The 23,351-nt window shown below is 40.1% G+C and overlaps 1 protein-coding gene across 1 annotated transcript in view; it reads right to left on the bottom strand.

Moving 5' to 3' along the window:
* The window catches only part of SRD5A2 (steroid 5 alpha-reductase 2), a 63,772-nt gene extending 41,802 nt beyond the window's left edge, over positions 1 to 21,970 (bottom strand). Inside the window, exon 1 of the mRNA XM_054475929.1 lies at positions 21,652 to 21,970. Within this exon, the coding sequence (XP_054331904.1) occupies positions 21,652 to 21,932 (281 nt within the window). The 5' untranslated portion in view covers positions 21,933 to 21,970. The remainder of the gene's footprint in view (positions 1 to 21,651) is intronic.
* Between the last annotated feature and the right edge of the window lie 1,381 nt (positions 21,971 to 23,351).

Below are 23,351 nucleotides of genomic sequence, written 5' to 3'. Positions count from 1 at the left end.
GGGCCAAGCAAACATCAAGAACTAATCTGACCTTGTAAATAATTCTAGTAACAGGAGACCTATTTGGTTATCCCTTGACCTGTCCTGCTCTGAAGTGTGCCTGGTGGTAATTTCCTAGGCTGCCATAACAAATTGCCACAGACTGGATAGCTTAAAACAATAGAAATGTATTGTCTCACAGTTCTGAAGGCTGGAAGTATGAGATCAAGCGGTTGGCAGAGCCATGCTTCCTCTAAAGGCTCTAGGGAGGAGTCCTTACTTGAGTGTTCCTAGCTTCTGGCAATGGTTTGCAGTCCTTGGCATTCCTTGGCTTGTGATTGCATCACTCCAATGTTTGCCTCTGTCTTCAGATGGCCATTGTCCCGGTGTTTCCCTGTGTTTGTGTCTGTTTCTCTCCTCTTATGAGGACACTAGTCACATTGGATTTAGAACCTACCTAATCCAGTATGACCTCATCTTAACTACAGTCATGCATCATAATGACATTTCGGTCAATGGCAGACTAAATATATGATTATGGTCTCATTAGATTATTGTACCCCAATTGCCTACAGTAGTCAGCACAGTAACAGGCTGTAGAGGTTTGTAGCCTAGGAACAATAGGATATACTATATAGTCTAGGTGTGTCATAGACTGTACCATCTAGGTTTGTGTGAGTACACTCTATGATGTTTAGACAATGATGAAATCACCTAACAACACATTACTCAGAATGTAACCACAATGTTAAGCAATGCATGACATCGCAAAGACCGTTATTTCCAAATAAGGACATAGTCTAAGGTTCTAGAGAAAACATGAATTTAGGAGAGACATGCTTCAACCCAGTACACAGCTCCAGTTCTACCTCTGAACTTGTTTATATGGCTGGGCCCCGCTACCATGGCCAGATCTCCCCCAGCAGCTACCCTGACACCAGATACCAGTGGCGCGGCTTTTCGGCTTCCGTCAGCTTTTATTGCCTAGATGTTTGAGCTCCCAGACTGTTTGATCTCCAGACTGCAAATGTTGCCACTTTGGCTTGACCTGCTGCCGAGTCCAGAATGGAACGTTTTCTTGCATGTTTTCCTTTCCAGATTTCAATCAAGAAAAAAATGAGTAAGCTGTCTGCAGAAAATCCTATGGTATCTTTCCAGACAAAGAAAGACTTCCCTGGAAACCACTCTTTGACTTATTCAATAACCCTCTTTTTCTTAATTATGGCTAATATAAATTGTTTTTTAGAAAGTGTTTCTTACTAAGTGATACCATATTTTAACCGAGTCATGCTAGAACCTACTATTATTCTTTAAAAAACCTCTTTATGTTTTGAATATTTTAACATACACTTGCATAAAACAAAAAATGTTAATTTGTATTTCAATTTTATTTTAGTTATTCCCAAATTGCTCTAAAAAAAAGAAAAAGAAAAGATTTAAGGCCATAAACATAGATGTATAAAGTGCTGCAAGATGGCCTAAAATTTAAAGAAAAAGGAGGCAAATGAAAATAAAGATATGAAAGTAAGGTGAATTGACTAATGAAGTTAGCACCTAGACTCTGTCAACAAGTCAGGTATGTTTGTCTACTGAATAGGACAAAAAATTATCTATGAACTTTCTAGTAACCAATACATCAGTGCCCATAAGTAAAAGTAAACAAACCAACACACACACACACACACACACACAAAGCCATATGACACACCCCAACCACCAAAGTCAGCTCTGAAGAGTAATCTCAAAGTTTCACACATTGTGCACATGTACCCTAAAACTTAAAGTATAATAATAATAAAATTTAAAAAAAACAATTAGGAACTAAGTACCAGTCTCACACTGAAAAAAAAAAAAAAGTTTCCTCTAGGAACTGTTAAGATTTAAGTAGAACAGAGTGGTTTGTGAATGTACCTATAGAACTTTATCATCACTTTTTAAAAAATTGTACGTTCCCACATTATCTATGTACATACCAATCCCCCCCTTTTTTAAAAAAGTCATTGACCATTGGGAATCAAGTATTTTAGGTAGGTGAGAGGACAGGTGCTCCAGGATATTCTATGACACGTGATTAATATATATGAACTCTTTCTGAAGTCCTGGCCCTATATCCTCTAAAGGGACATTCCATTCTTCTTTCCATCTTGTTGCTACTGCTACTTAGAAATCTGTCAAGCTGAAATTGGAAATCATCATTCTCAGTAAACTATCGCAAGAACAAAAAACCAAACACTGCATATTCTCACTCATAGGTGGGAATTGAACAATGAGAACACATGGACACAGGAAGGGGAACATCACACTTCGGGGACTGTTGTGGGGTGGGGGGAGGGGGGATGGATAGCACTGGGAGATATACCTAATGCTAGATGACAAGTTGGTGGGTGCAGCGCACCAGCATGGCACATGTATACATATGTAACTTACCTGCACGTTGCGCACATGTACCATAGAGCCTAAAGTATAATAATAATAATAATAATAATAATAAAAAGAAAAAAAAAAGAAATCTGTCAAGCAAGCATTGCCTTTGATGTAAGCATCTAGATAGACTGTGGGGATGGGGAGAGCGTTCTGACCAATGAACCTGAAACCAAGATGTCTAAGGGTGTCTAGAGCTCCCATCTCCTGTCCATCTTCCCCTGATTTTCCCTCTATATCTCACAGTTCCCTGAACTTCTCCTGAACTTTTTGTATTTCTGTTTAACTAGCCTGGGCAATGGCACTGATTCTTAATAAGCCCTTGTTATTTGAGAACAGGCACCTGATTTCAGGCTCCTGGCCTTTGGGTGTAACTTGTTCAATGCTTTGCCCAATATAGGCCCCTGGAAAACCTGCATCAGCACTCTCTCTTCTTTTTCCATCTTTTTTGCTGCGCTTCCTTTCTCCTTTCCCAGATTTTCTTCTTTTTACTGTTGTATCTCCTTTCAACCTCTTTCTCCATTTCCTTTTACTCCCCTTTCCCTGTTCCTTTTATGCACCTGCTCTTTTTCTTCATACCCTTGCCCTCTCTCTGAGTAGCTTCTCTATAATCCTATAGCCCTACAGAGCTTGTCACACATTACTTCAAGACTTTGTTACTCGGTGTCTCCACAAGAATGGCCTGCAGGAAGACAAGCAAAATAAACTGGATACCAAGTTTAGGAAGAAGATCAGAAGATAGTCTCCTAAGGGCTGTTGCAGAGAAAGGCAGCAACTTAGTTTTTTGGATGGGTGCCCTCCCTAAAATATTACTCAAAGTCCCCAGAATATCATTTTATAAATTCTAGAATCAAACCTTCTATATATCGATCCCAACCCTAGAAAAGCAATAGAGAAATGCCTCCCTGGGGAAAGCAAAGTGATTCCCTCCACACCTAATCCCTTTTTCTAAAATGAAGACTCAGCACCTTTCCAAGAGCTCAATAATAATGCAATGAGATTTGTAAAAGAGCACACCTGACTCCTCTCCACGTGTGCCCTAACTGGGGAAACACAAGGCCTCCAGTATTTACAGTGTGGATTAGCCCAGTTTTCAGGCTCCAAGACTCTATTAGCACAGCAATATTAACCTAATTACTTTCTCTAGTAAGAGAAATATTAAGGCCTCATAGACATATAATGATATTTTCCCCAAAGAGCAATGACTCAAGACTTCTTCCCATCTTACTCTGCCATGCTGGAAGACAAGGCAGCCACATCCCATTGTCAACCCCATGCAAATGTTATCTGGTTTTAATTATCTAATGGTCCTAATCTGGCAGATCCATTTAAATCATGCAAAATCTTTGAGATGATTAGCTTGTGAAGATCTAAATACAGCAGAAAACGTTTAAGTTCCCTGTTTATGTTTTTAAGTATTTATGGCATGTCCTGGTAATATTGGGAGACCTTGGAACTGTCCACTCAGTATCTTTCTTCCTGCCTCTACATTAAAATAGATGTTCAATCCAAACATCTAATGAATTACCAAGGTTTTAAAAAACTTTGAGGATTCCCCTGAATGATAGAAAGAATAATGATCATTGGAGTGAAACCTCCTATAAGAGACATGCTACTGACCACTGGCTCCACTTAAAAAAATTTTTTAATACCCCAGAAGATCAAAATCAAAGATAATCAGATCAACTTCTTGGCCTGAGTAACTAAATCAACTTATTTGAATAACTAGTTTACCTTTTTCTATAAACTGATCAACTTGGGGTGGATTTTGGCATCGTGAAACAACATTTGCTCAGCCACTCATGCTAACTGATTATTACCAAATCAAGAAAATATAAATATTGACATGGGGTGGTTTTCAGCTTGAAGTACAAAGCTCAGCAAGCCTAAGAAGAGAGGCTAAGGACATAACGGGCACTTTCACTGTTGGACAAATATACGCCATTTCTCTGAGCTATAATTTTATCTCCTTTATTTCTCAATGTTTGCAAAAAGAATATTGTGGTTTTCTAATTTCAGTTGTTTAGCTTCTTAGTGCAGCCCAGGTTTACAGGTCTTTTTTTTCCTTTTTAAAAAATTTTTATGTTTAATATTTGTGGGTACATACTGTATACATTTATGTGGTACATGAGATATTTTGATACAGGGATGCAATGTGTAATAATCACATTAGGGTAAAATGGGGTATCCACCACCTCAAGTATTTATCCTTACTGTTACAAACAATCCAATTATACTATTTTAGTTATCTTTAAATGAGTAATAAATTATTATTGACTGTAGTCAGTCTGTATCAAATACTAGAACTTATTCATTCAATCTAATCATATCAATGTACGTATTAACAATCCCAAGTCTTCTGATGTTATTTGGAAGCAAACAGCTCTGTACAGTTTTGCAGCAATGAGGCCTAGATATTGCCATAAATCTGAGAACTTTTAAAGAGTTTCCACCTACATTGAAATATTGTCCTGACACAAAGATGGGAACAATACACACCAGGGATTCCAAAAGGGAAAAGGAGGGAGAGGGGCAAGGGTTGAAAAACTACCTATTGGGTACTATGTTCACCACTTGGGTGATGGGATCATTAGAAGCCCAAACCTCAGCATCACACAATATACCCATGTAACAAACCTGCACATGTACCCCCCGAATTAAATTTTTAAAACAAATAAATAAATGTCCAGGGATTCAGTAGCCCTGATCAAAGGCAACATTCAAAGATTGATCTACCTCAGCATATCTCCCTCCTACATCTACCTCCATTCCACTGTTCATTTTGACCAAACAAAAAAAGAACAAAAGCACATTCTGAGGTTTCTGCAACATAATTTGCCATGTGAAAGTTTCAAACCAATCATTCATAAGCATCTGTTGGTGTCTCCCACTCTTTATCTCCTACTCTATAGTCCTACAGCCACCTTCCCAGCTGCAGCTACATGGAGCCACAGGACTTATGTAAAGGAAGTCATCATTCTGCTATCCCACTTAGTCTTCTAAGTAAAATACGTCCCAAAGCATTACACGTCAAGCCTGAAGATGGAAAGTCTGGGGAAAAAAACAGACATTGAGTACAAGTAGAGATCACTAAAACCAACAAATCAACCAGTATTGCAGATTATCCAATTAGCAAAGTGTCTCCATTGGAGACACTTCTGCTTCCAGTTAAGGAGGAATAACAGGAATTGGATTTATCCTCCAGGCTAGAAAAAAGAAAGATAAGTTATATGAAATAATTATTTACAAAACACCGGATATTAGGCAATGAAAAACAGTGAGTGGCAAGAAAAAAATGACTCACACCACCTCATAACTGACCCAGCTTCCTGGTTTGAGAAAAATTCCAGGCTGAGGTACAGGGAAGGGGATCCCAGGGAGAAGCTAAAAGACTTCCTGAGTTGAGAAAACAAAATAGAGATTTCAAGAAATCAAGACATCTAGAATTTTCAAGACAGAGTGCTGAAAAGGAGAGAGACACATGGAGACCTGCAGAGAATTTTCCTCAAATATTAGCAGAGTGTTAATTCGTGCATTTGTGTGAGGAAAGAATCGCCCAAAAGAATTAAAGGGAACAGTATCCAGTGATCACACATGGCCACAAATAGAGCCTACACCCAAAAGCCAGATAGAAAAGCTCATGAGACATTGGGTAGAATACTCAAAAAGGCTTTACCTCAGAGGAAATTATTAATTAGCCCTAGCATTAACAGTCTTCTGGAACCACTGAACAAATCAGATCAAGACCTGAAAGGATCAAATTGTTTCCAAGTAACTTAACTGCATCCCAGAACAAAGCTCAAGAATACTTATAGAAACACAAAAATATCCAACACTCAATGAGGTACAATTTTCTGACCCACCAATCAAAGCTTACCAGGCATGCAAAAAGGGGGGAAAACACTGCTTATTATAGGAAAAATAATTAATCAGTCAAAACTGACACTGAAATGACACAGATATTAGGTTAGCAAAGATATTAAAACAGCTGTTATAACTGCATTCCATGTGTTCACAAAATTAAGTAGAGACATAGAAGAGTGAAAAAAAGACCAAAATCCAAAATTCTAGAGATGGAAACTACAATCCCTGAGATAAAAATACCAGAGATGGGATCAGCAACAGATAAGACATGTAGAAGAAAAGATTATGAACTTGAAGAATAGCAATAGAAATTACCCAAAAGAAGCACATAGAAAAAAAAAAGAATCCACAAAAATGAAAAGAGTATCAGTGAGTTGTAGGACAGTTTAATATACATGTAGGTCTCATAGATATTTTCCTCAGTAAAAGAAAGGAGAAGTAGGGAGGGAATGAAGAATAGTGCATGAAAATCGTCCAATTTTGATGAAAGACTTAAGCTCACGGATTCAAGTTTAAGAATAAAAAATATAAATACACCAAGGAATATAGTAACCCAGCATCTCAAATCCAGTGATAACATGAAAATATTAAAAGTAGGCAAAGATAAGAAGACACGTTAAGTACAGAGGATAAGGATAAGGGCAAGAACAGATTTCTTGTTGGAAATAATGCAAGCAAGATGACGGTGAAACATCTTTAAAGTAATGAAAGAAAGTAGCTGTCAATCTGGATTGCTATATCCTAGAATTTTCTATCTTCGAAAGCAAAGAAGAAATAAAAACATTTTCAGAAATATAAATTCTGATTTCAGGTAAAAGGAAAAAATGATACCACATAGAAATATAAATCAACCCTCAAAAATGAAGAGCATCAAATATGGCAACCACATAAGTAAATATATAACTTTTTTATTATCTTATTTAAAACTGTTTAAAAGATAATTGACTATTTAAACAAAAATAATAGTAATAAGTTGAGGCTTTTATAGCACATATGTAAGTAAAACAACAACAATAACATACCGGCAAAAGAGAAGAAATGGAAGTACATTATTTCAGATTTTTATACCATACTTGAAGTGGTATAATATCACCTTAAGGAAGACTGATAAATTTAAGATACATGCAATAAACCTTTAAGCAAATTAACAAGAGTTATAATGAATAAACTGACAACAATATAAATTGAAATAAAATAATACTGAATCCAAAAGATGGAATATAAATAGGAAATAGGAACAAATAACAAAGACACAAATGGAAACAAATAGCAAGATGATAGACATAATTCAAACTATATAAATAACCTCATTAAATATAAACATTCTAACATCCCAGTTAAAAATCAGAGATTGTCAGAATGGCAGGGGCAGGGGGAAAGAAAAATGGAACAGTATGCCACCTTTGAGACACACACATTAAATCTAAAGACAGAAACAGATTAAAAGTAAAATGTTGGAATAAACGTAGATACATATACCATGTTAACCCTAGTAAAAAGAAATCCGTAGCGGCTAAGTTAATATAAGACAAAAGTAGATGTCAAAGCAAATTATTACCAAGAATAAAGAAGATTGTTTCATCACGATAAAAGGATCAATTCTTCAAGAGGACATACCAATTCTGTGTCTATGCATGTATTAATAGACCTTCAACATACATGAAGCAAAAACTGATAGAGCTGTAAGAAAAAAAAAGCAAGTCGACAATTTTGATCAGATATCTCAATACTCTTCTCTCAATAATTGGTAGAATAGGTAGAGAGAAAATCATCAGCATATAGAAATTTGAAGCACACTAACAATCAAAATAACCTATGGACAATTTTAGAACACTCCTCTTCTTGGCAGTATACACGTTCTTTTCATGTTTACACAGAACAATTATTGTGATTGGTAGACCCAATTCTGGGCCATAAAACAAGTTTTAAATTCAGTAAGTTTAAAAGGATGTGTGTCATACAAAGTATGCTCTCTATCCACAGTGGAATTAAATTAGAAATGAATACAGAACATGTCTGGAAAATTCCTAAACATTTGGAAACTAAATAACACCCTTCTAAATTACCCATAGATATGAGAATAAATCAAAGGAGAAATTAAAATATTTGAAATAAGTTAAAATGGTAACAACATGTCAGAATTTGTGAGGTGCCATAAAACAATATTTAGGATGAAATTCAAAGCAATAAATGCCCATATTAGAAGAAAGAGAAAGTCTCCATTTATAACCTTGGCTTCCATCTTAAGAAAAATAGAAAAAGGAGAGCAAATTAAATTCAAAGTAAGCATAAGAAAAAACATAATAAAGATCAAAACAGAAAACAATTAAATGTAAAACAAAATCAATAGTGAAACTCAATGAAATAAAAATCTAGTTCTGAGATGATCAATACAATTTCTAAAGCTCTAGTCAAAAAGATCTGGAAAAAAAGTGGAAAACATAAATTACCATGATTAAGGATGAAAGAGATGAGATCCTCTCAGATTCAAAATATTAAAAGGATAATAGTTTGGACTTTGTCAAGTGCTACTTTGCCAGGTAACATGATTGCATGTTAAGGGATCTTCAACATCTTGATACAAAGGAGAAATAGAAAGATGACAATTTCATAAGTGGGTTGTGTCATAGCAGCTCAGTGGGGGAGATCTCACACACGAAGAGTGACTTTTAAAATCCGTCAGAATAGTAACTACTTATGGGGTGTCATATCTCTGCTGAGATTTAATTGCATAGTCAGTTTGTAAAATACATCTTAAAATTTTGTAATACAGTATTATTTCTTCTATTAGGTATAATAGGAGTTAAATAATTAAATACTTTAATAATACTACAAGAAAAAATACAAACCTAAATTATCAGCTATTTACATCACTTTATATTCCAATCATGGTCAATTTTCATTTGTACATGTCAACATGGATTAAATTAGAGTGTACTCTTTATGTGCTACTTTTTAACTAAATGGCTCCACATATTTATTTCCATACACAGATATAGTCCATGCAATTAATATTTTTGAAGTATATATGGTAATTTAATCAGGTATTGATTACAATCAATCCCCAATTGTAGAGCATTTAGGTAACTTCCAGTGTTTCACAGTTGTCAATAGTAACACTATAACTTTGTGTAGACTGATTTCTTCCTTTTGGATTATTTCCCTTGAGTAGAATTCCTGGCCCTCCTCTACTCGCACCTCAAAAAAGTGAAACAGCTTATCGGCACTTGTTGAACATTTCCAGATGAACTTCACAGAAACTTTGAACAATTCTCAGTGACACAGGGCCAGATATACATATAATTTTTTCACAGGCCTACCTAGTTTTCTTATTTTTATTGAAGTAAATTACTATACAGTCAACTGAACATATTTAAAGGGTGCAATTTGGTGTGTGTGTGTGTGTATATATATATCTACCAGTGCAATTTGGTAGATATATTTTATGTCACATGAAGCCATGTGACATAAAAATAATGAACACATCCATCACAACAAAAGGTTCTTCATACCCTTTGTAGTTCTACCTTCTTGTCCCTCTTGTGTTCTCAGGAAACCACTGATGTACTTTGTATCACCATAGATTAGTTTGAATTTCATAGAATTTTATATAAACAAATCATAAAGCATGTACTCTGTCTGGTTTTTGGCTTGTACAAATAAAGCTACTACAAACATTTGTATACAAGCCTTTGTGTCATGAGATCCTTGGGGTGTCACTTCACCAGCTGGAAACCTCTGTGGCCAGCAGTGCCTTCTGCCTGAGTATTGCTCATGCCCACTGAGCTCCATCTGTCCACTCAGCCTGGCAGGCTGCACTTGGCTCATGCTACAGGCCTGGATGCCACACCTGCCAAGGGTGAGCCAGGCACAGAACGATGAGGGGTGTGTGTGTGAGTGAGCGCAGGGTCCAGCCACTGTGCACAGCCAGGCACACTGGTTGCTAGGCAAGGGAAGCAGCTCCAGATGACAGCATAAGTGCTGGCTCCATGTGAGGCTGTGATTGGACCAGATGTACCCCAAGTGGCTTCCACTGTGGGCACCCACATCTGGATGAAGGGAACATGGTGATGCCTGGAAGTCTGGAGATGCCAGGAACCACAAAGCCCCAAAGAGGGTGTCATAGCCCTGGCTCGGGGCTCCCCTAGTTCTGGGATCCCTGAATGGTCCCAGCTCTTCTCTCCTTCTTGTTGCCTGCAATGTGACAAGCAGGGGGTCATGTTTCAGACCTGTTTGTGTTACAGCTCTTTCAGTCCCCACATTCAGCAGGTCCTGATTTCTTGTCCCGTGTCCAGGAACAATGAGGTACGCAGACAACTGGAGGATGAGCAAGGCGGAGAGGAGCTTCCGTGAGTGACAGAGAAGCTCTTGGGAGACCCAAAGAGGGCAGTTCCTTCCCACAGCTGGTAGTCCTGATGTCTGTCCAAGTCTGGATGAGTCCAGAGTTTTTATAGCCTCAGAAGGAAGTGCATGCTGATTGGTCCATGGGCCACCATAAGCGGGTTCAGAAAAAGCACCATAAATTGTCACTCTGGGCCACTGACTCCATCCAGAATTGACAGCCCAGCACCCAGGCTTCAGGCCATCCCTGGCTTGAAGGTGGGGTTTCACCCGAGACCTGCCCCTTTCCACCCAGGAGCCTGTCTGCCTCCTGCCATGATCCACATGCCATCCATGGTGCGCAGGCTGTTAGTGCCAAGGGGTGCTTGCAAGCCTGCACTAAGCCACCCTCAGCCCCCACTTGCCCCTCCTCCCATGCTCATCAGCACCCAAAGTCTGGAGAGGTCCGAGGCAGCAGGGGGCTGGTGTGTCAATGCCGCCCTGAGCTTGCACATGCCAGGCCGAGCAACAGCACCTTGGCTCAGCCACAACTTTGCTCCACCCCAGAGCAGGCGCCTAGAGCGGGAAGAGGCCAAGGAGCAGGAGCAGGTACTTCCAAGCCTTTGGGGGCAGGTGCGCTTCCCAGGCCCCTGAGAGCACAGGGAAGCCCGGGTCCAGAGCCATGGCTGAGTGGCTGCAGCTGTGCCCAGGAGCACTGGCCTTCTGCCCCACCAACTTGGTAGGGGATAGTGCTCATGCCTGTCCCTGGCCATGCCAGCTCCGCGGAGTGCGCAGCCCCAGCAACGCCTCTTCCACTGCAGCCACTCCAGTCGGGCTGCTGCTACCATCATTTGTATGAACACACGCTTTTATTTTTCTTGGAAAAATAACCAGAAATGCAATGGCTAGTTTATATGATACGTATATGTTTCACTTTTTAAGAAACTATCAAACCATTTTCCAAAGTGGTTGTCATTTAAATTCCCATCAAAGGTATGAGAGTTCCAGTTCTTCCACAGCCTCACAAACACTTGGTATGGTCAGCATTTTTTATTTGAGCCATTCTATCAGACACATAGTGATACCCCATTGTGGTTTAATTTGCATTTCCCTAATCACTAATAATGAGCATCCTTTCACGTTCTTATTTGCCAATCATATGTTTTCTTTGGCAAAGTATCTGTTCATATAATTCTCCTATTTTTAAAGTTAAGGTGCAAAGGCAGTTCATTGGAGAAAAAGTAGTATTTTCAAAAAATGGTACTAAAACAATTGGCTGTCCACATGCAAAAAACAAAAAACAAATAAAAAAACCACAACAACAAAAAAACTTTGATTCACACTTGGAACCCTACTTTAAAAATTAATTCAAAATGTGTCATAGACCAGAAATTAAAACCTAAAACTACAAATCTTGTAGTAGGAAATATAAGAGAAAATCACTGTGACCTTAGATTAGGCAAAAATTTTTCAGATATCACATCAAAAGCCAAAGAAAAATGGAAAAATTAGACTTCATCAAAATTAAACATTTCTGTTTTTCAAAAGACAGTTAAGACAAATTATACCAGATGTGTAAAGAAGAGCTGGTACTATTCCTATTTAAACTACTCCAAAAAATTGAGGAAGAGGGACTCCTCCCCAACTCATTCTATGAGGCCAGCATCATCCTCATACCAAAACCTCACAGAGACACAACAGAAAAAGAAAACTTTAGGCCAATATCCCTGATGAACATCAAGGCAAAAATCCTCAACAAAACACTGGCAAACTAAATCTGGTAGGACATCAAAAAGCTAATCCACCAGGATCGAGCAGGCTTTATCCCTGGGATACAAGGTTGAGTCAACATATGCAAATCAGTAAATGTGATTTACATAAACAGAACTAAAAACAAAAACTACTTGATTATCTTAATAGATGCAGAAAAGGCTTTCAATACAACTAAACACCTCATCATGTTAAAAACCCTCAACAACTGAGGCATTAAAGAAACATAATTCAAAATAACAAGAGCCATCAATGACAAACCCACAGCTAACATCATACTGAATAGGCAAAAGCTGGAAGCATTCCCCTTGAAAACTAGAACAAGATAAGGATACACTCTGTCACCACTCCTTTTCAACATAGTACTGGAAATCCTGGCCAGAGCAATCAGGTAAGAGAAAGAAATAAAAGGCATCCAAATAGGAAGAGAAGAGGTTAAACTATCCCTGTTTGCAGATGATGTGATTCTATACCTGGAACGCCCCATAGTCTCTTCCCAAAAGCTTCTTGGTCTGATAAACAACTTCAGTAAAGTTTCAGGATACAAAATCCATGTACAAAAAATACTAGCATTCCTATACATCAACAACATCCAAACTGACAGCCAAATCAAGAATGCAATCCCATTCATGATTGCAGCAAAGAGAATAAAATACCTAGGAATACAACTAACCAGGGAGGTGAAAGATCTCTACAGTGAGAATGACAAAACACTGCTGAAAGAAATCAGAGATGACACAAACAGAAAAACATTCCATGGTCATGGATAGAAAGAATCAATATTGTTAAAATGGCCATACTGCCAAAGCAATTTACAGATTAAATGCTATTCCTATCAAACTACTGATGACATTCTTCACAGGATTAGAAAAAAACTATTTTAAAATTCATATGGAATAAAAAAAGAGCTGGGATAGCCAGGCAATCCTAAGAAAAAAGAACAAAGCTGGAGGCATCACATTACCTGACTTCAAACTACACTACAAGGCTACAGTAACCAAAACAGCATGGCACTCGTACAAAAACAGACATATAGACCAATGGAACAGGATAGAGTGCCCAGAAACAATGCTGCATACCTACAACCATCTGATATTTAATAAAGTTGACAAAAACAAGTAACAGGGAAAGGACTCCCTATTCAAAATGGTGCTGGGATAACTGGCTAGCCATATGCAGAAGATTGGAACTGGACCTCTACCTTACACCATATACAAAAATCAACTCAAGATGAATTAAAGACTTAAATGCAAAACCTAAAACCATAAACACCCTAGAAGAAAATCTAGAAAATGCCATTCTGGACATAGGACGTGGCAAAGACTTCATGACAAAGACACCAAAAGCAATTGCAATGTAACCAAAAATTGACAAATAGGACCTAATTAAACTAAAGAGCTTCTGCACAGGAAAAAAACTATCAAGAGAGTAAACATGCAACTTACAGAATGGGAAAAAATATCTGCAAACTGTGCATCTCACAAAGGTCTAATATCCAGCATCTATAAGGAATTTAAACTAATTTACAAGCAAAAACCAAACAATCCAATTAAAAGTGGGCAAAGGACATCAACAGACACTTTTCAAAACAAGATATATTTGGCCAACAAGGATATGAAAAAATGCTCTGCATCACTAATCATTAGTCACTAATCATCACTAATCAAAACCACCATAAAATATCATCTCACATCAATCAGAATAGCTACCATTAAAAAGTCAAAATAATAAATGCTGGCAAGGTTATGGAGAAAAGGGAATGCCTATACACTGCTAGGATGAATTTCTCAAATAATTTAAAACAGAATCACCATTACACTCAGCAATCCCATTATTGGGTATATCCCCAAAGGAATATATATTGTTCTACCATAAAGACACATGCACGTGCATGCTCATTGCAGCAGTATTCACAACAGCAAAGACATGAAATCAACCTAAATATCCATCAATGGTGGACTGGATAAAGAAAATGCGGTACATATACACCACGGACTATTACGCAGCCATGAAAAATAATGAGATCATGTCCTTTGCAGGCCATTATCCTCAGCAAACTAACACAGAAACTGAAAACCAACTGCATATCCTCACTTACAAATGGGAACTAAACACCAAGTACATATGGATACTAAAAGAACAACAGAACTGGGGTCTACTTGAGGGTGGAGGATGGAAGGAGGGTGATGATTGAAAAAATACCTATCAGGTAGTATACTTATTACTGGGGTGATGAAATAATCTGTACACCAAACCCCTGAGACATGTAGTTTACCTGTATAACAGAACTGCATATGTAAACTTGAACCTAAAAGTAATTTTTTTAAAACAAAAGACAGTTAAGAGAGTAAAAGAGACAAGTCACAAACTGAGAGAAAATATTTGCTAAGTTTATACCTGGCAAAATACTTCTATCCAGAATACATAAACAACTTTTAAAACTCAATAATAAGAAAACAAACAACCCAATACACTAGAACTTAGATTTGTTTATCACATAAGTAACTTTTGGCAAGTAAAGGGCATTGACTGAGAGCATGAGACACAGAGTTAAGTTTTAAAAGATAGAAGTAAGATCATGTATTGCTGATACAAGAGGGCAGGCAGAGAGGCAAGAGAGAACCAGAGTCTATACATGAAAAAAGATCTTGGGATGTTTCATGGTTAGAAAGAAAAAGTATCAAAAGCAAATTACCCTGTATTCTTCACAGTAACTTCTAGGATCAGCCTTAACAATATGGAGCAAATATAAAAAAAAAGAAATTGAAAGAAGCCCAGAGCCTAATTTAAGACTTGGGTAGTAGGACTGGATAATATGGCATAGTTACAGAAGATGTTTGGAATCTAGAAGTAGAGAGATACTCCAAGACTGAGTATACAAAGTATAAGGCAAATTTAAGTCACAGATCACCAAATGGGCCCCTTTTCCCAACAGACATCATGTCCCCACCCAGAAATCTGGGAACAGGCCATTCTTCAAGGACCAGGTCAAGTCTCCCATCCTCACTCCCACTCACTCCACCAATGCTCTGCACTGCAATCACTTGTAAAATAGCACTAATAACAGGGACTGCCTCAAGGACAAAATGAGATAGCCAATGCAAAGAACATAATATAATGTCTGGAACACCCAGAGCTCAATAAATATTGGTTTCCCTTCTCTCCTTTCTATAACCAAATGGAAGACAAATTGCACTGTTGGCCCTAGTTCAGGGGTTTTTAAAATTTAGAGCTCCTATGTTGAGCTGAGTCTCGTTAAAGGCTCCTGGGTTGAGCACAGAAACTTTTTAAACAGCTTGAGTCCAGACTTTGATGTCCCCATTGCCATACATGGCAGGGAGTCAACAGCAGAACGGGAAGTACCCCAAGTTGCAGAAACAAGTTGCCAGGCTGTGGCAAAATTCAATAAGTAGAGAACTTTTGTATTCCATCTAGTAACAAAAAATATTTATGCCCCCCATCCAGCTGGCTGAGGACCCTTCATTAGAGCATCACTGCAAGTCTTTCCACTGTCCCTCACCCATTCCTCCTCAGGCAAGGAAACGTGAATTACCTGATGGGTCAATCTGGGAGCAGGACCTGCCAAAGGATGCATACAGCTCAGCCCTTCTGCTGTCTTTTCAGAACAGGTACCACTGTGAGAGGCCTGTGGTTGCCCAGCCATGATCATAGCTAATTAATTCTGAGGTACTGTGTTAGAAGGCCCACATAATCCAAAAATCTAAGCCACATTCCCCCAAACCAGCTTTACCAGTAATAAAAGGTGGTAATATGTCTCTAGTTACCTAATTTCTGGATCTCTCAGTTAGTTCTGAACTTGAATGGAGAAGAAGGGTGCCATTTTTAGGCCCCCTCAACACCTATCCACCTATCTGCCCCCTGTCCCATGCACAATCGAACACAGACAGGCACTAGGGCCCTCTCAGATGAATGTTCAGTGGCCTGGCTGGGGCCCGTGCTAACCACGCTTCTTTCCCGTTCAGTTTACATTTTCCCACCTGCCTGATATTGTCAGACTGACATTGCTGCCATCCAAGTTTCACACCAGAAAAAGTGAGAAGCACACAATGAAGGTTCTTTCCTGCCTTCTTCCTAGAGGGTAAGCACTAGGTATTGTACTCCTATGACTCCCATGAGACCTAGCATAGTTCTGAGCCTATAGAACTCTGCTAAAAGTTCTATAAAGGTCAGGAGACCAGGCTTCAAGCTCCACTCTGCCCTTTCTTGCCATGTAACTTTGTACATGTCACTTTGCCAGTCTGACTCCTTGAATTCCCATCGTAATTCTTTATTTTGTTTGTTCTTTTTAAATGACATTAAATTAGATTTTAAATGGACAAAAAGTTAGTCCTTTCTTCAATGTGGTAAAAGTGAAATGGTCACGATCTCCAAAGCTGGTTTATATTTTTGGCAAACATAGCTATATATTTTTCAGATGTGCTTATAATGTCATTCCATTTAGAATGAAAACTCCAAGACTCCTACTATTTTCCCATAAAAGTTCAAATAAAAACTTAGAACCCAAGAATTCTCAGAAAACAATATTTACTACCAAGCCCCCACTTACATGTAGCAGAAATTTTCTAAAATATGCCCACTGCTTTGCTATAGAATTTAACCAAATTTTATTATAGAATTATCAGGGCACTGAATGTAAAGCTATGCCATTCATAGTTTTCTTAAGAAGGGATTGGTAGACTATGGCCCATATGCCAAATATGGCCCGCTGCTTGTTTTTGTAAATAAAGCTTTATTGGAATACAACCACATTCATCTGTTTACATAATGTCTGTAGCTGCTTTCCCGCTATAACAGTAGGGGTGAGTTGCTGCAATAGAGATCATGACCTGGCTTTTCACAGAAAAAGTTTGCTGACTCTCATTCTAAAAAAATGCTTCAATTAATCTTAATTGATTCAAATTATGACTCAGGAACATCCTTAACACATGATTAAGTGATCACAGGAATGTTGCTTATCTTGTTTGGGCTTTTTTTTCTTAATCTGTAAGAGGAGAGATTTGTCTATTGTTTCCAACGTAGCCATTAATTCTCATTCTGATTCTCAGCAGATGAGTAGTTTCCTTAGCGAGGTCTGACTACTTCTGAATAGTTGAGACATCTGCACCTCTCGTGAAATAAGAGAAGCATTGGCAGGGGCTCATGAGGAGACTCAAGTTCCAACTCCTTGATTTCCCCCTAACTGACCCAACCTTTTGTGCTTTGCTTCTGTAAAATGAAGTGGCTGGGCAGATGAGAACTACGTTTCCTTAGAACAGATAATTATGATCCAGTGTGTGAAATGCCTCATGGAAAGCCACACTGCCTACAATGAAAGCCCAAAGAACAGCATCGCAACTGGATTTAGAGAAAAGAAAAGACTCAGACAAGGCTTCTTGGAGGAAAGGATGCCTAACCTGAATCTTGAAGGATGAGGAGAAATTCCGCTGGGGAATGAACTGACTAATAAAGCAAAAAGGCACCTTATTGAAGACATCATTTTATTTGGCTAATCAAAAAAATGTTTCAGCATCTAAACCTCAGGGAATATCTCTCTGAATTCAAGCAGACTCTAATGTGTGCATTATACTCTGCTTCTAGATGTATATCATGGAAGTTACATTGCCCAAAACCTTTTCACAATGTAGTCACTTTTTCTCTGGGAAAAAAAAATGTTTCTTTGTCTTGTTCATACAGTTATCAAGGTCCCATCAAAGTCTTGAAAAAGACATCAGCCACCACATGCATAAGTGATGTGACTGACCACTGTGTGGAACACCAAGACTTCTTGGGAAAGTAACGATCAATCAGAGAGTTTAGACAAGGGGTCATTCCACAGCTGTAATCACAGTCAACAAGAGGTGAGATAACTCTTGACTTCAAATGACTTTGGCAGTGGGATTAGGCAATATGCTTAGGCAGCAGTCATTTCCATGTGGCTAAAGAATCCAAACAGCCATAACAATAGATTCTGAAGAGAAGAAAGTTATCTGAATTGACCTAACTATGCAATCTCAGCAATTATGATTCCAAAGTAATTGCTAGCTCTCCTACAATTCTGTCTGTATGGTTGTTGTAAGTAGAGTTCATTCATGCATTCAACAAATTCTAGTGAGTACCAACTATGTACCAGCTCTTTGTATACAATGGGGATACAGCCATAAAAAAGTGAGACAAAAACCTTTGACCCTGTGGAATCTACATTCTTGTGTGCCATCCTTGTATTGAGAAAAGTGAAATGAGTTTTAACTTCTATTTCATGGGACATATTGCTGCTTTGAACAGTCCCCAATAGACATTTTGCAAAAGAGTCTGAGCCAAACCTGAGCCATCCTTTCTCCTTGTCTCTCCATCTTATTCTCTGTCTTAGCAACACAAAGGACAAGATAAAGCCAAGACAGCCTGATGCTTGTTCCTTAATGCACCCTCAGTATCAAGCCCAATGACTCCTTAAGCCTCGAAATAGATATGTATGATTATATCAAGACCCTAAAAAATGTTCATAACCTTTGAACCACTTCTGGGAATCCTGACTAAGAAAACAGACCCAACCTTTGAAAAGAATTTAGATGCAAAAAATGTACATCACAGCTTCAATGAACCTAGCTTCACCCCAAGACAAATTAAATGTCCAACTATAAATGAATATATAGGTAAATTATTATTTTTACAGTGGATGAAATAAGCAGATATTAAGAAATCTGTGATAATGTTGGAAAATACTTACTATAAAATGTTAGGTAATTAGACAGAACTAAAAAACCATATATTCAACATAACAAGCATGTGTGAAAATCTACTAAGGAAAAAGATTTGATAGAAATTCTCTAAAACATTAATATTTAATATACTTAGATGTAATTACGAGTATTTTCTACTTCTGGGATTTTTCCATTTTTCATTAGGAAAAATTGTTTTTATAATTTAAAAAATTTTTACATAATAATTTTAAGAATAAATATAGTTTTTAAAAAGCAAGAATGAGGTCACATTTATCCAACAAGTATAAAACAGTTTATTATCATACCTGAACAGCCTGAGATCTGGATTCATACTGCCTGGGTTTGAACTCTGATTCCTCGTTATTGTGTGACCTTGGGCAAGTAAGTTATTTAACCTTTTCTTGCTCCAGTTTCCCACCTGCAAAATGGGCGTGCCTACCTAAATGGGTTGGTATGAGGATGAGTAAATTATTTACTCAGAGTGTTTGGCACAGAGTGTAACATCCTGTAAGCACTCAAATAATAACAGATCAAACACTCCAGTGGCCTCAAAGAAAGAATTCAAAAAAGAGGAAAGACAAACATCAGATCCTGATGCCTCAGGGACAAGTAGCTCAAGAATTGTACTTCCAATGGGCAATTTTCCCTCAGGCAGAATGAATCTCCAAGTCCTTTACTAATATTTTAAAATTTCCTCTGACGAAGGACAATATGTAGATATTTGTTTTATGCATAATTACTCCTTTGGGTTTTTTTTTAAATGCACTGGTCATAATTTATTGTGCAAAGTGCCTTTTGATTTCAAAAACAAGCCTAAAGATTATGTTAATAGGATTGTCACAAAACACTAATCATTAAGATGAAATGACCTCATAAAAATATTGCTTATGTTGCCAACATACAGTAGTTAATTTGAAGATAAAAATAATTGTTGATAAAAATCACATTTCTTTGTCAAATGTCTGTTCAAAAATCAGTGAAATAAAAAACTAATCTCTTATCTCCTGTATCCAACATCCTTCTTTCTGTGCAAATTAAACCATCTAAATCTGAGTAAAATAAAATGTGTAAAATAAAGAATCTTGTTCACAACAGGCTTTTAGTAAATATTTGTTGAAAGGATACAGTTTAGTTCTTATTACTTGACAACATTTGTCTTTTTAAAAGAGTGAGAATTCAGTTAAGATTGCATAAATATTAAATCTTGACCAATAAAGAAGATTCAGAGGATAAGAGGAAATTAAGAAAGACAGTTTGAAATTTGTCTCTGACACCTTCTTCTCTCGAAATGAGGCATCACCTTCTCTTTATGAGAGAGATTATGTCAGAGGCATTCTTTATCCTAATTTCTAATCCAAACTTCCTTGATCTTTTGACCCTAGGAATCTTCTACTCAAAATAAGGCAAAACCTTCACGGTTTTGATTTTGTTTGATAACTTTTCTCTGTTTATGGCTTCTGTTCTCTTCTTGCATAGAAAATCTGCCTACTTAAAACGGCTAAAAGGTCTTAAACCTCAGAGATTCACAAGCTCAGATTTGCATCTTAGCGGGCACCAGCTGTATTGTCTTCTTTCAGTCCCATAATCTTACTCAGCCTCAGTTTCTTTGTAAAGTGGACGTAATAAATATCTCTCAAAAGGTTACAACAGAGTTAAGTGAGACCATAGATACTAAACGACTGGGCATGGTAGGCAATTTAACAATGTGTTCGTTCTTCCCTTTCCCTGTGAGACTTTACTGAGGCTGGACAGTCTTTCTCTGAACCCTGACATCCCTTGGTCTCTCCCGTCTTTCCTTCCCAGAGCAGAAAGCAAAGTTCTCCTGAACCCGGATTTTTTAAATCTAGAAGAACATTTGAGCTGTAAGCTACCCACTCACATTTCAAGTCCCAGGGAAATTGGAAAGGTAGATGAATTGGTGGTGTGCTTGGTCCCTTTTGGGAGGGGCCTAAGAAGCGGGGACCCTCGCTTGAGTCAGTGAGATCTCACTATATTCTCTTCCCCATCTGTGAAGTCTGGATTTGGGCTCTACCCACCTTCCTCCTTAGACCTGCAAAGACTAAATCTATGAGAACCTCTGAGCTGAGTTTCCCTCGGGAGACGCCAAACGCGTAAGACTCTCCCAAGATCCCAGAACTAACGTGTCCCCACCCTGTAAGGAAAAGGTGAAGGAAGAAAGAGAAGCGGGGCGGGGCGCCAGATGCCACAGGTAACCGCCGACTGCGCGCAGTTGGTTAAGGAACAGTCCTGTCCAATAGATCTCCCCAACCTGCGCTTTCCAGGTCACCTCCCGCCCGCAGGACCTCTTTCTCTCGAGCAGCCAGAGGATTTGGAGCTGCTGAGAGCGGATGAGGTCCCGGGGGAGTGAAGGCGGCTTCTGTCCCGCAGCCGCTTGTCAACTCTCTGGCGTCCCGGCCCCGGCCCCCGCTAGGTGCGCCAGGCAGGCTGGCCTCTGCGTTCCTCACAGCGCTCCGCGCTGCCTCCTTGGCGTTCCTCGGTGCGCGCCCCACGCTGCGCTCCTGGACGCCGAGAGAAGGGCAGTGCGCTGCACTGGGCGCCTGCAGGGGAAAAACGCTACCTGTGGAAGTAATGTACGCAGAAGAGGCCCAGAAGCACCGTCCCAGGTGGCCCGAAGAGGGAGAGGGGCTGCCGGGCGAGGATCCCCGCGGGCACCGCGAAGGAGGGCAGCTCCTGCAGGAACCAGGCGGCGCGGGCTGGCAGGCGGGTAGCCGCCGGCATCAGGCTCTCCGTGTGCTTCCCGTAGCCGGAGGGCTTCGCGACGTACAAGGCCAGTGCCCCAAGGGCGACCAAAGTGGCGCTGCCTGCCAGCACTGGGCTCTGCTGGCACTGAACCTGCATCGCGCCGTGTTCCTCGCCGGTGGCCGCTGCCCTCGCAGAAGAGAGCGCGGCCCCCGCAACCCCTTTAAGGAGCGCCAGACGCCACCCCATGTCCGCCCCCTCGGCCTTGGCTCCCGCCCCTCCATCCTGCCTCCCACCTCGCCGCGTCCAGCCCTGGCGCGGCTTCGCAGCAATACCCCTTTCTCAAGGATGCAGCCACGGGGGCGGGAGGAGAACGAAGGCCTTCTTAGTTCCACAAGGTGTCTGCGCCCTCGCGCCCGCCCTCTCCACCGCTTTACATTCACCTCCCCTTTAGGCTGTCCTTCCATGACTTGTTCCTCAACTATTAGCCTCTGATGCGGCAACTTCTGGAACTAAGACACGGGAAGAAAACCCCACGGGGACGATTCAGCTGGGGTGGTTCTTCCGCCCCAACACACACCCTCTGTGCCGTCGGTCACCACGCAGCCCCACCCTCGAACACCCAAGCCAGGGTCTTTCCATCTCCTCTGGTTCCTTATGCACTTTCACTCCCCCACAGCTCCCACCCAACATACGACCTTCCTTGGACCCTGAACCATCCTGGCTCTCTGAGCGTCTGCCAGCCCTTCTGCTCTGGGGCGCCGCGCTCCTTAGCCACTCTCAGCATCAGTGCCAGCTCTGCCCCACCACACGCCCCCGGCAGGTACCAGTCTCTCCCGGCCCTAATTTCTCAGCGGTTTCTCTCTGCATCCCCGCACGCGTCCCTGAGCCGCCTGCCTGGGTCAGAGAGGAGCGTCCGCTGAGCTCGGAGGATCATGCACAGATTGGGGCCAGAAGTCGAGATTCTGCGCGTCCTCTCCCGCCACCCCACTCCCGGTGCCCTAGAGTGGCCCAGACTCAGGCTAAAGTCTAGGGCTTCTTTCCTTGGATGCCCTTTCCCAGCTCCTAGAGCCAATGAGCCGTGGTCCATAAGGTGGTGGCCTGGCGACCCCGCTGTTCTCTGAACTCCTGTCTAGCCCTCATACACCCAGACGCGGTTCTTTCTTTCTTCCGTTTCTCACCTTTATCTTATCCTCCAGCCCCTCCTTCTTCTACCTCTTCCGTTCTATGATTCAGCTTCCAGGCTTTCTTGGCTGCCTTCTCCTCTGTTTCCCATCCCTTCGTTTCTTCTCTCCCTTCTTTCTTCGACCTGGCTTTCTCCTTTAGGTTGACCTCCTCTTCCCACCTGCTGTTTACCTCATTCTTTCATCTTCCTGTCCCATCTCCCTTGATTACTTTATCCCTGTTTTCTCCTCTGGTCCCTACTTGGGGCTCCACCCCAGTCCTTCCCACTTTTCACTCTTCCCTTACTTTGGAGGTCTCTTCTCTTCCTTCCCCTTCAACTCACGCCTCCCAGGAGCCCCATTCAGTGTATCTCCATCCACTTCTGCTGGATCAGGCCAGCTGGTCCAATGACAG

This window comes from Pongo pygmaeus, chromosome 12 (assembly GCF_028885625.2).
Source record: "Pongo pygmaeus isolate AG05252 chromosome 12, NHGRI_mPonPyg2-v2.0_pri, whole genome shotgun sequence".
NCBI classification, from domain to species: Eukaryota; Metazoa; Chordata; class Mammalia; order Primates; family Hominidae; genus Pongo; species Pongo pygmaeus.
This window is presented reverse-complemented; position numbering and strand designations above follow the sequence as displayed.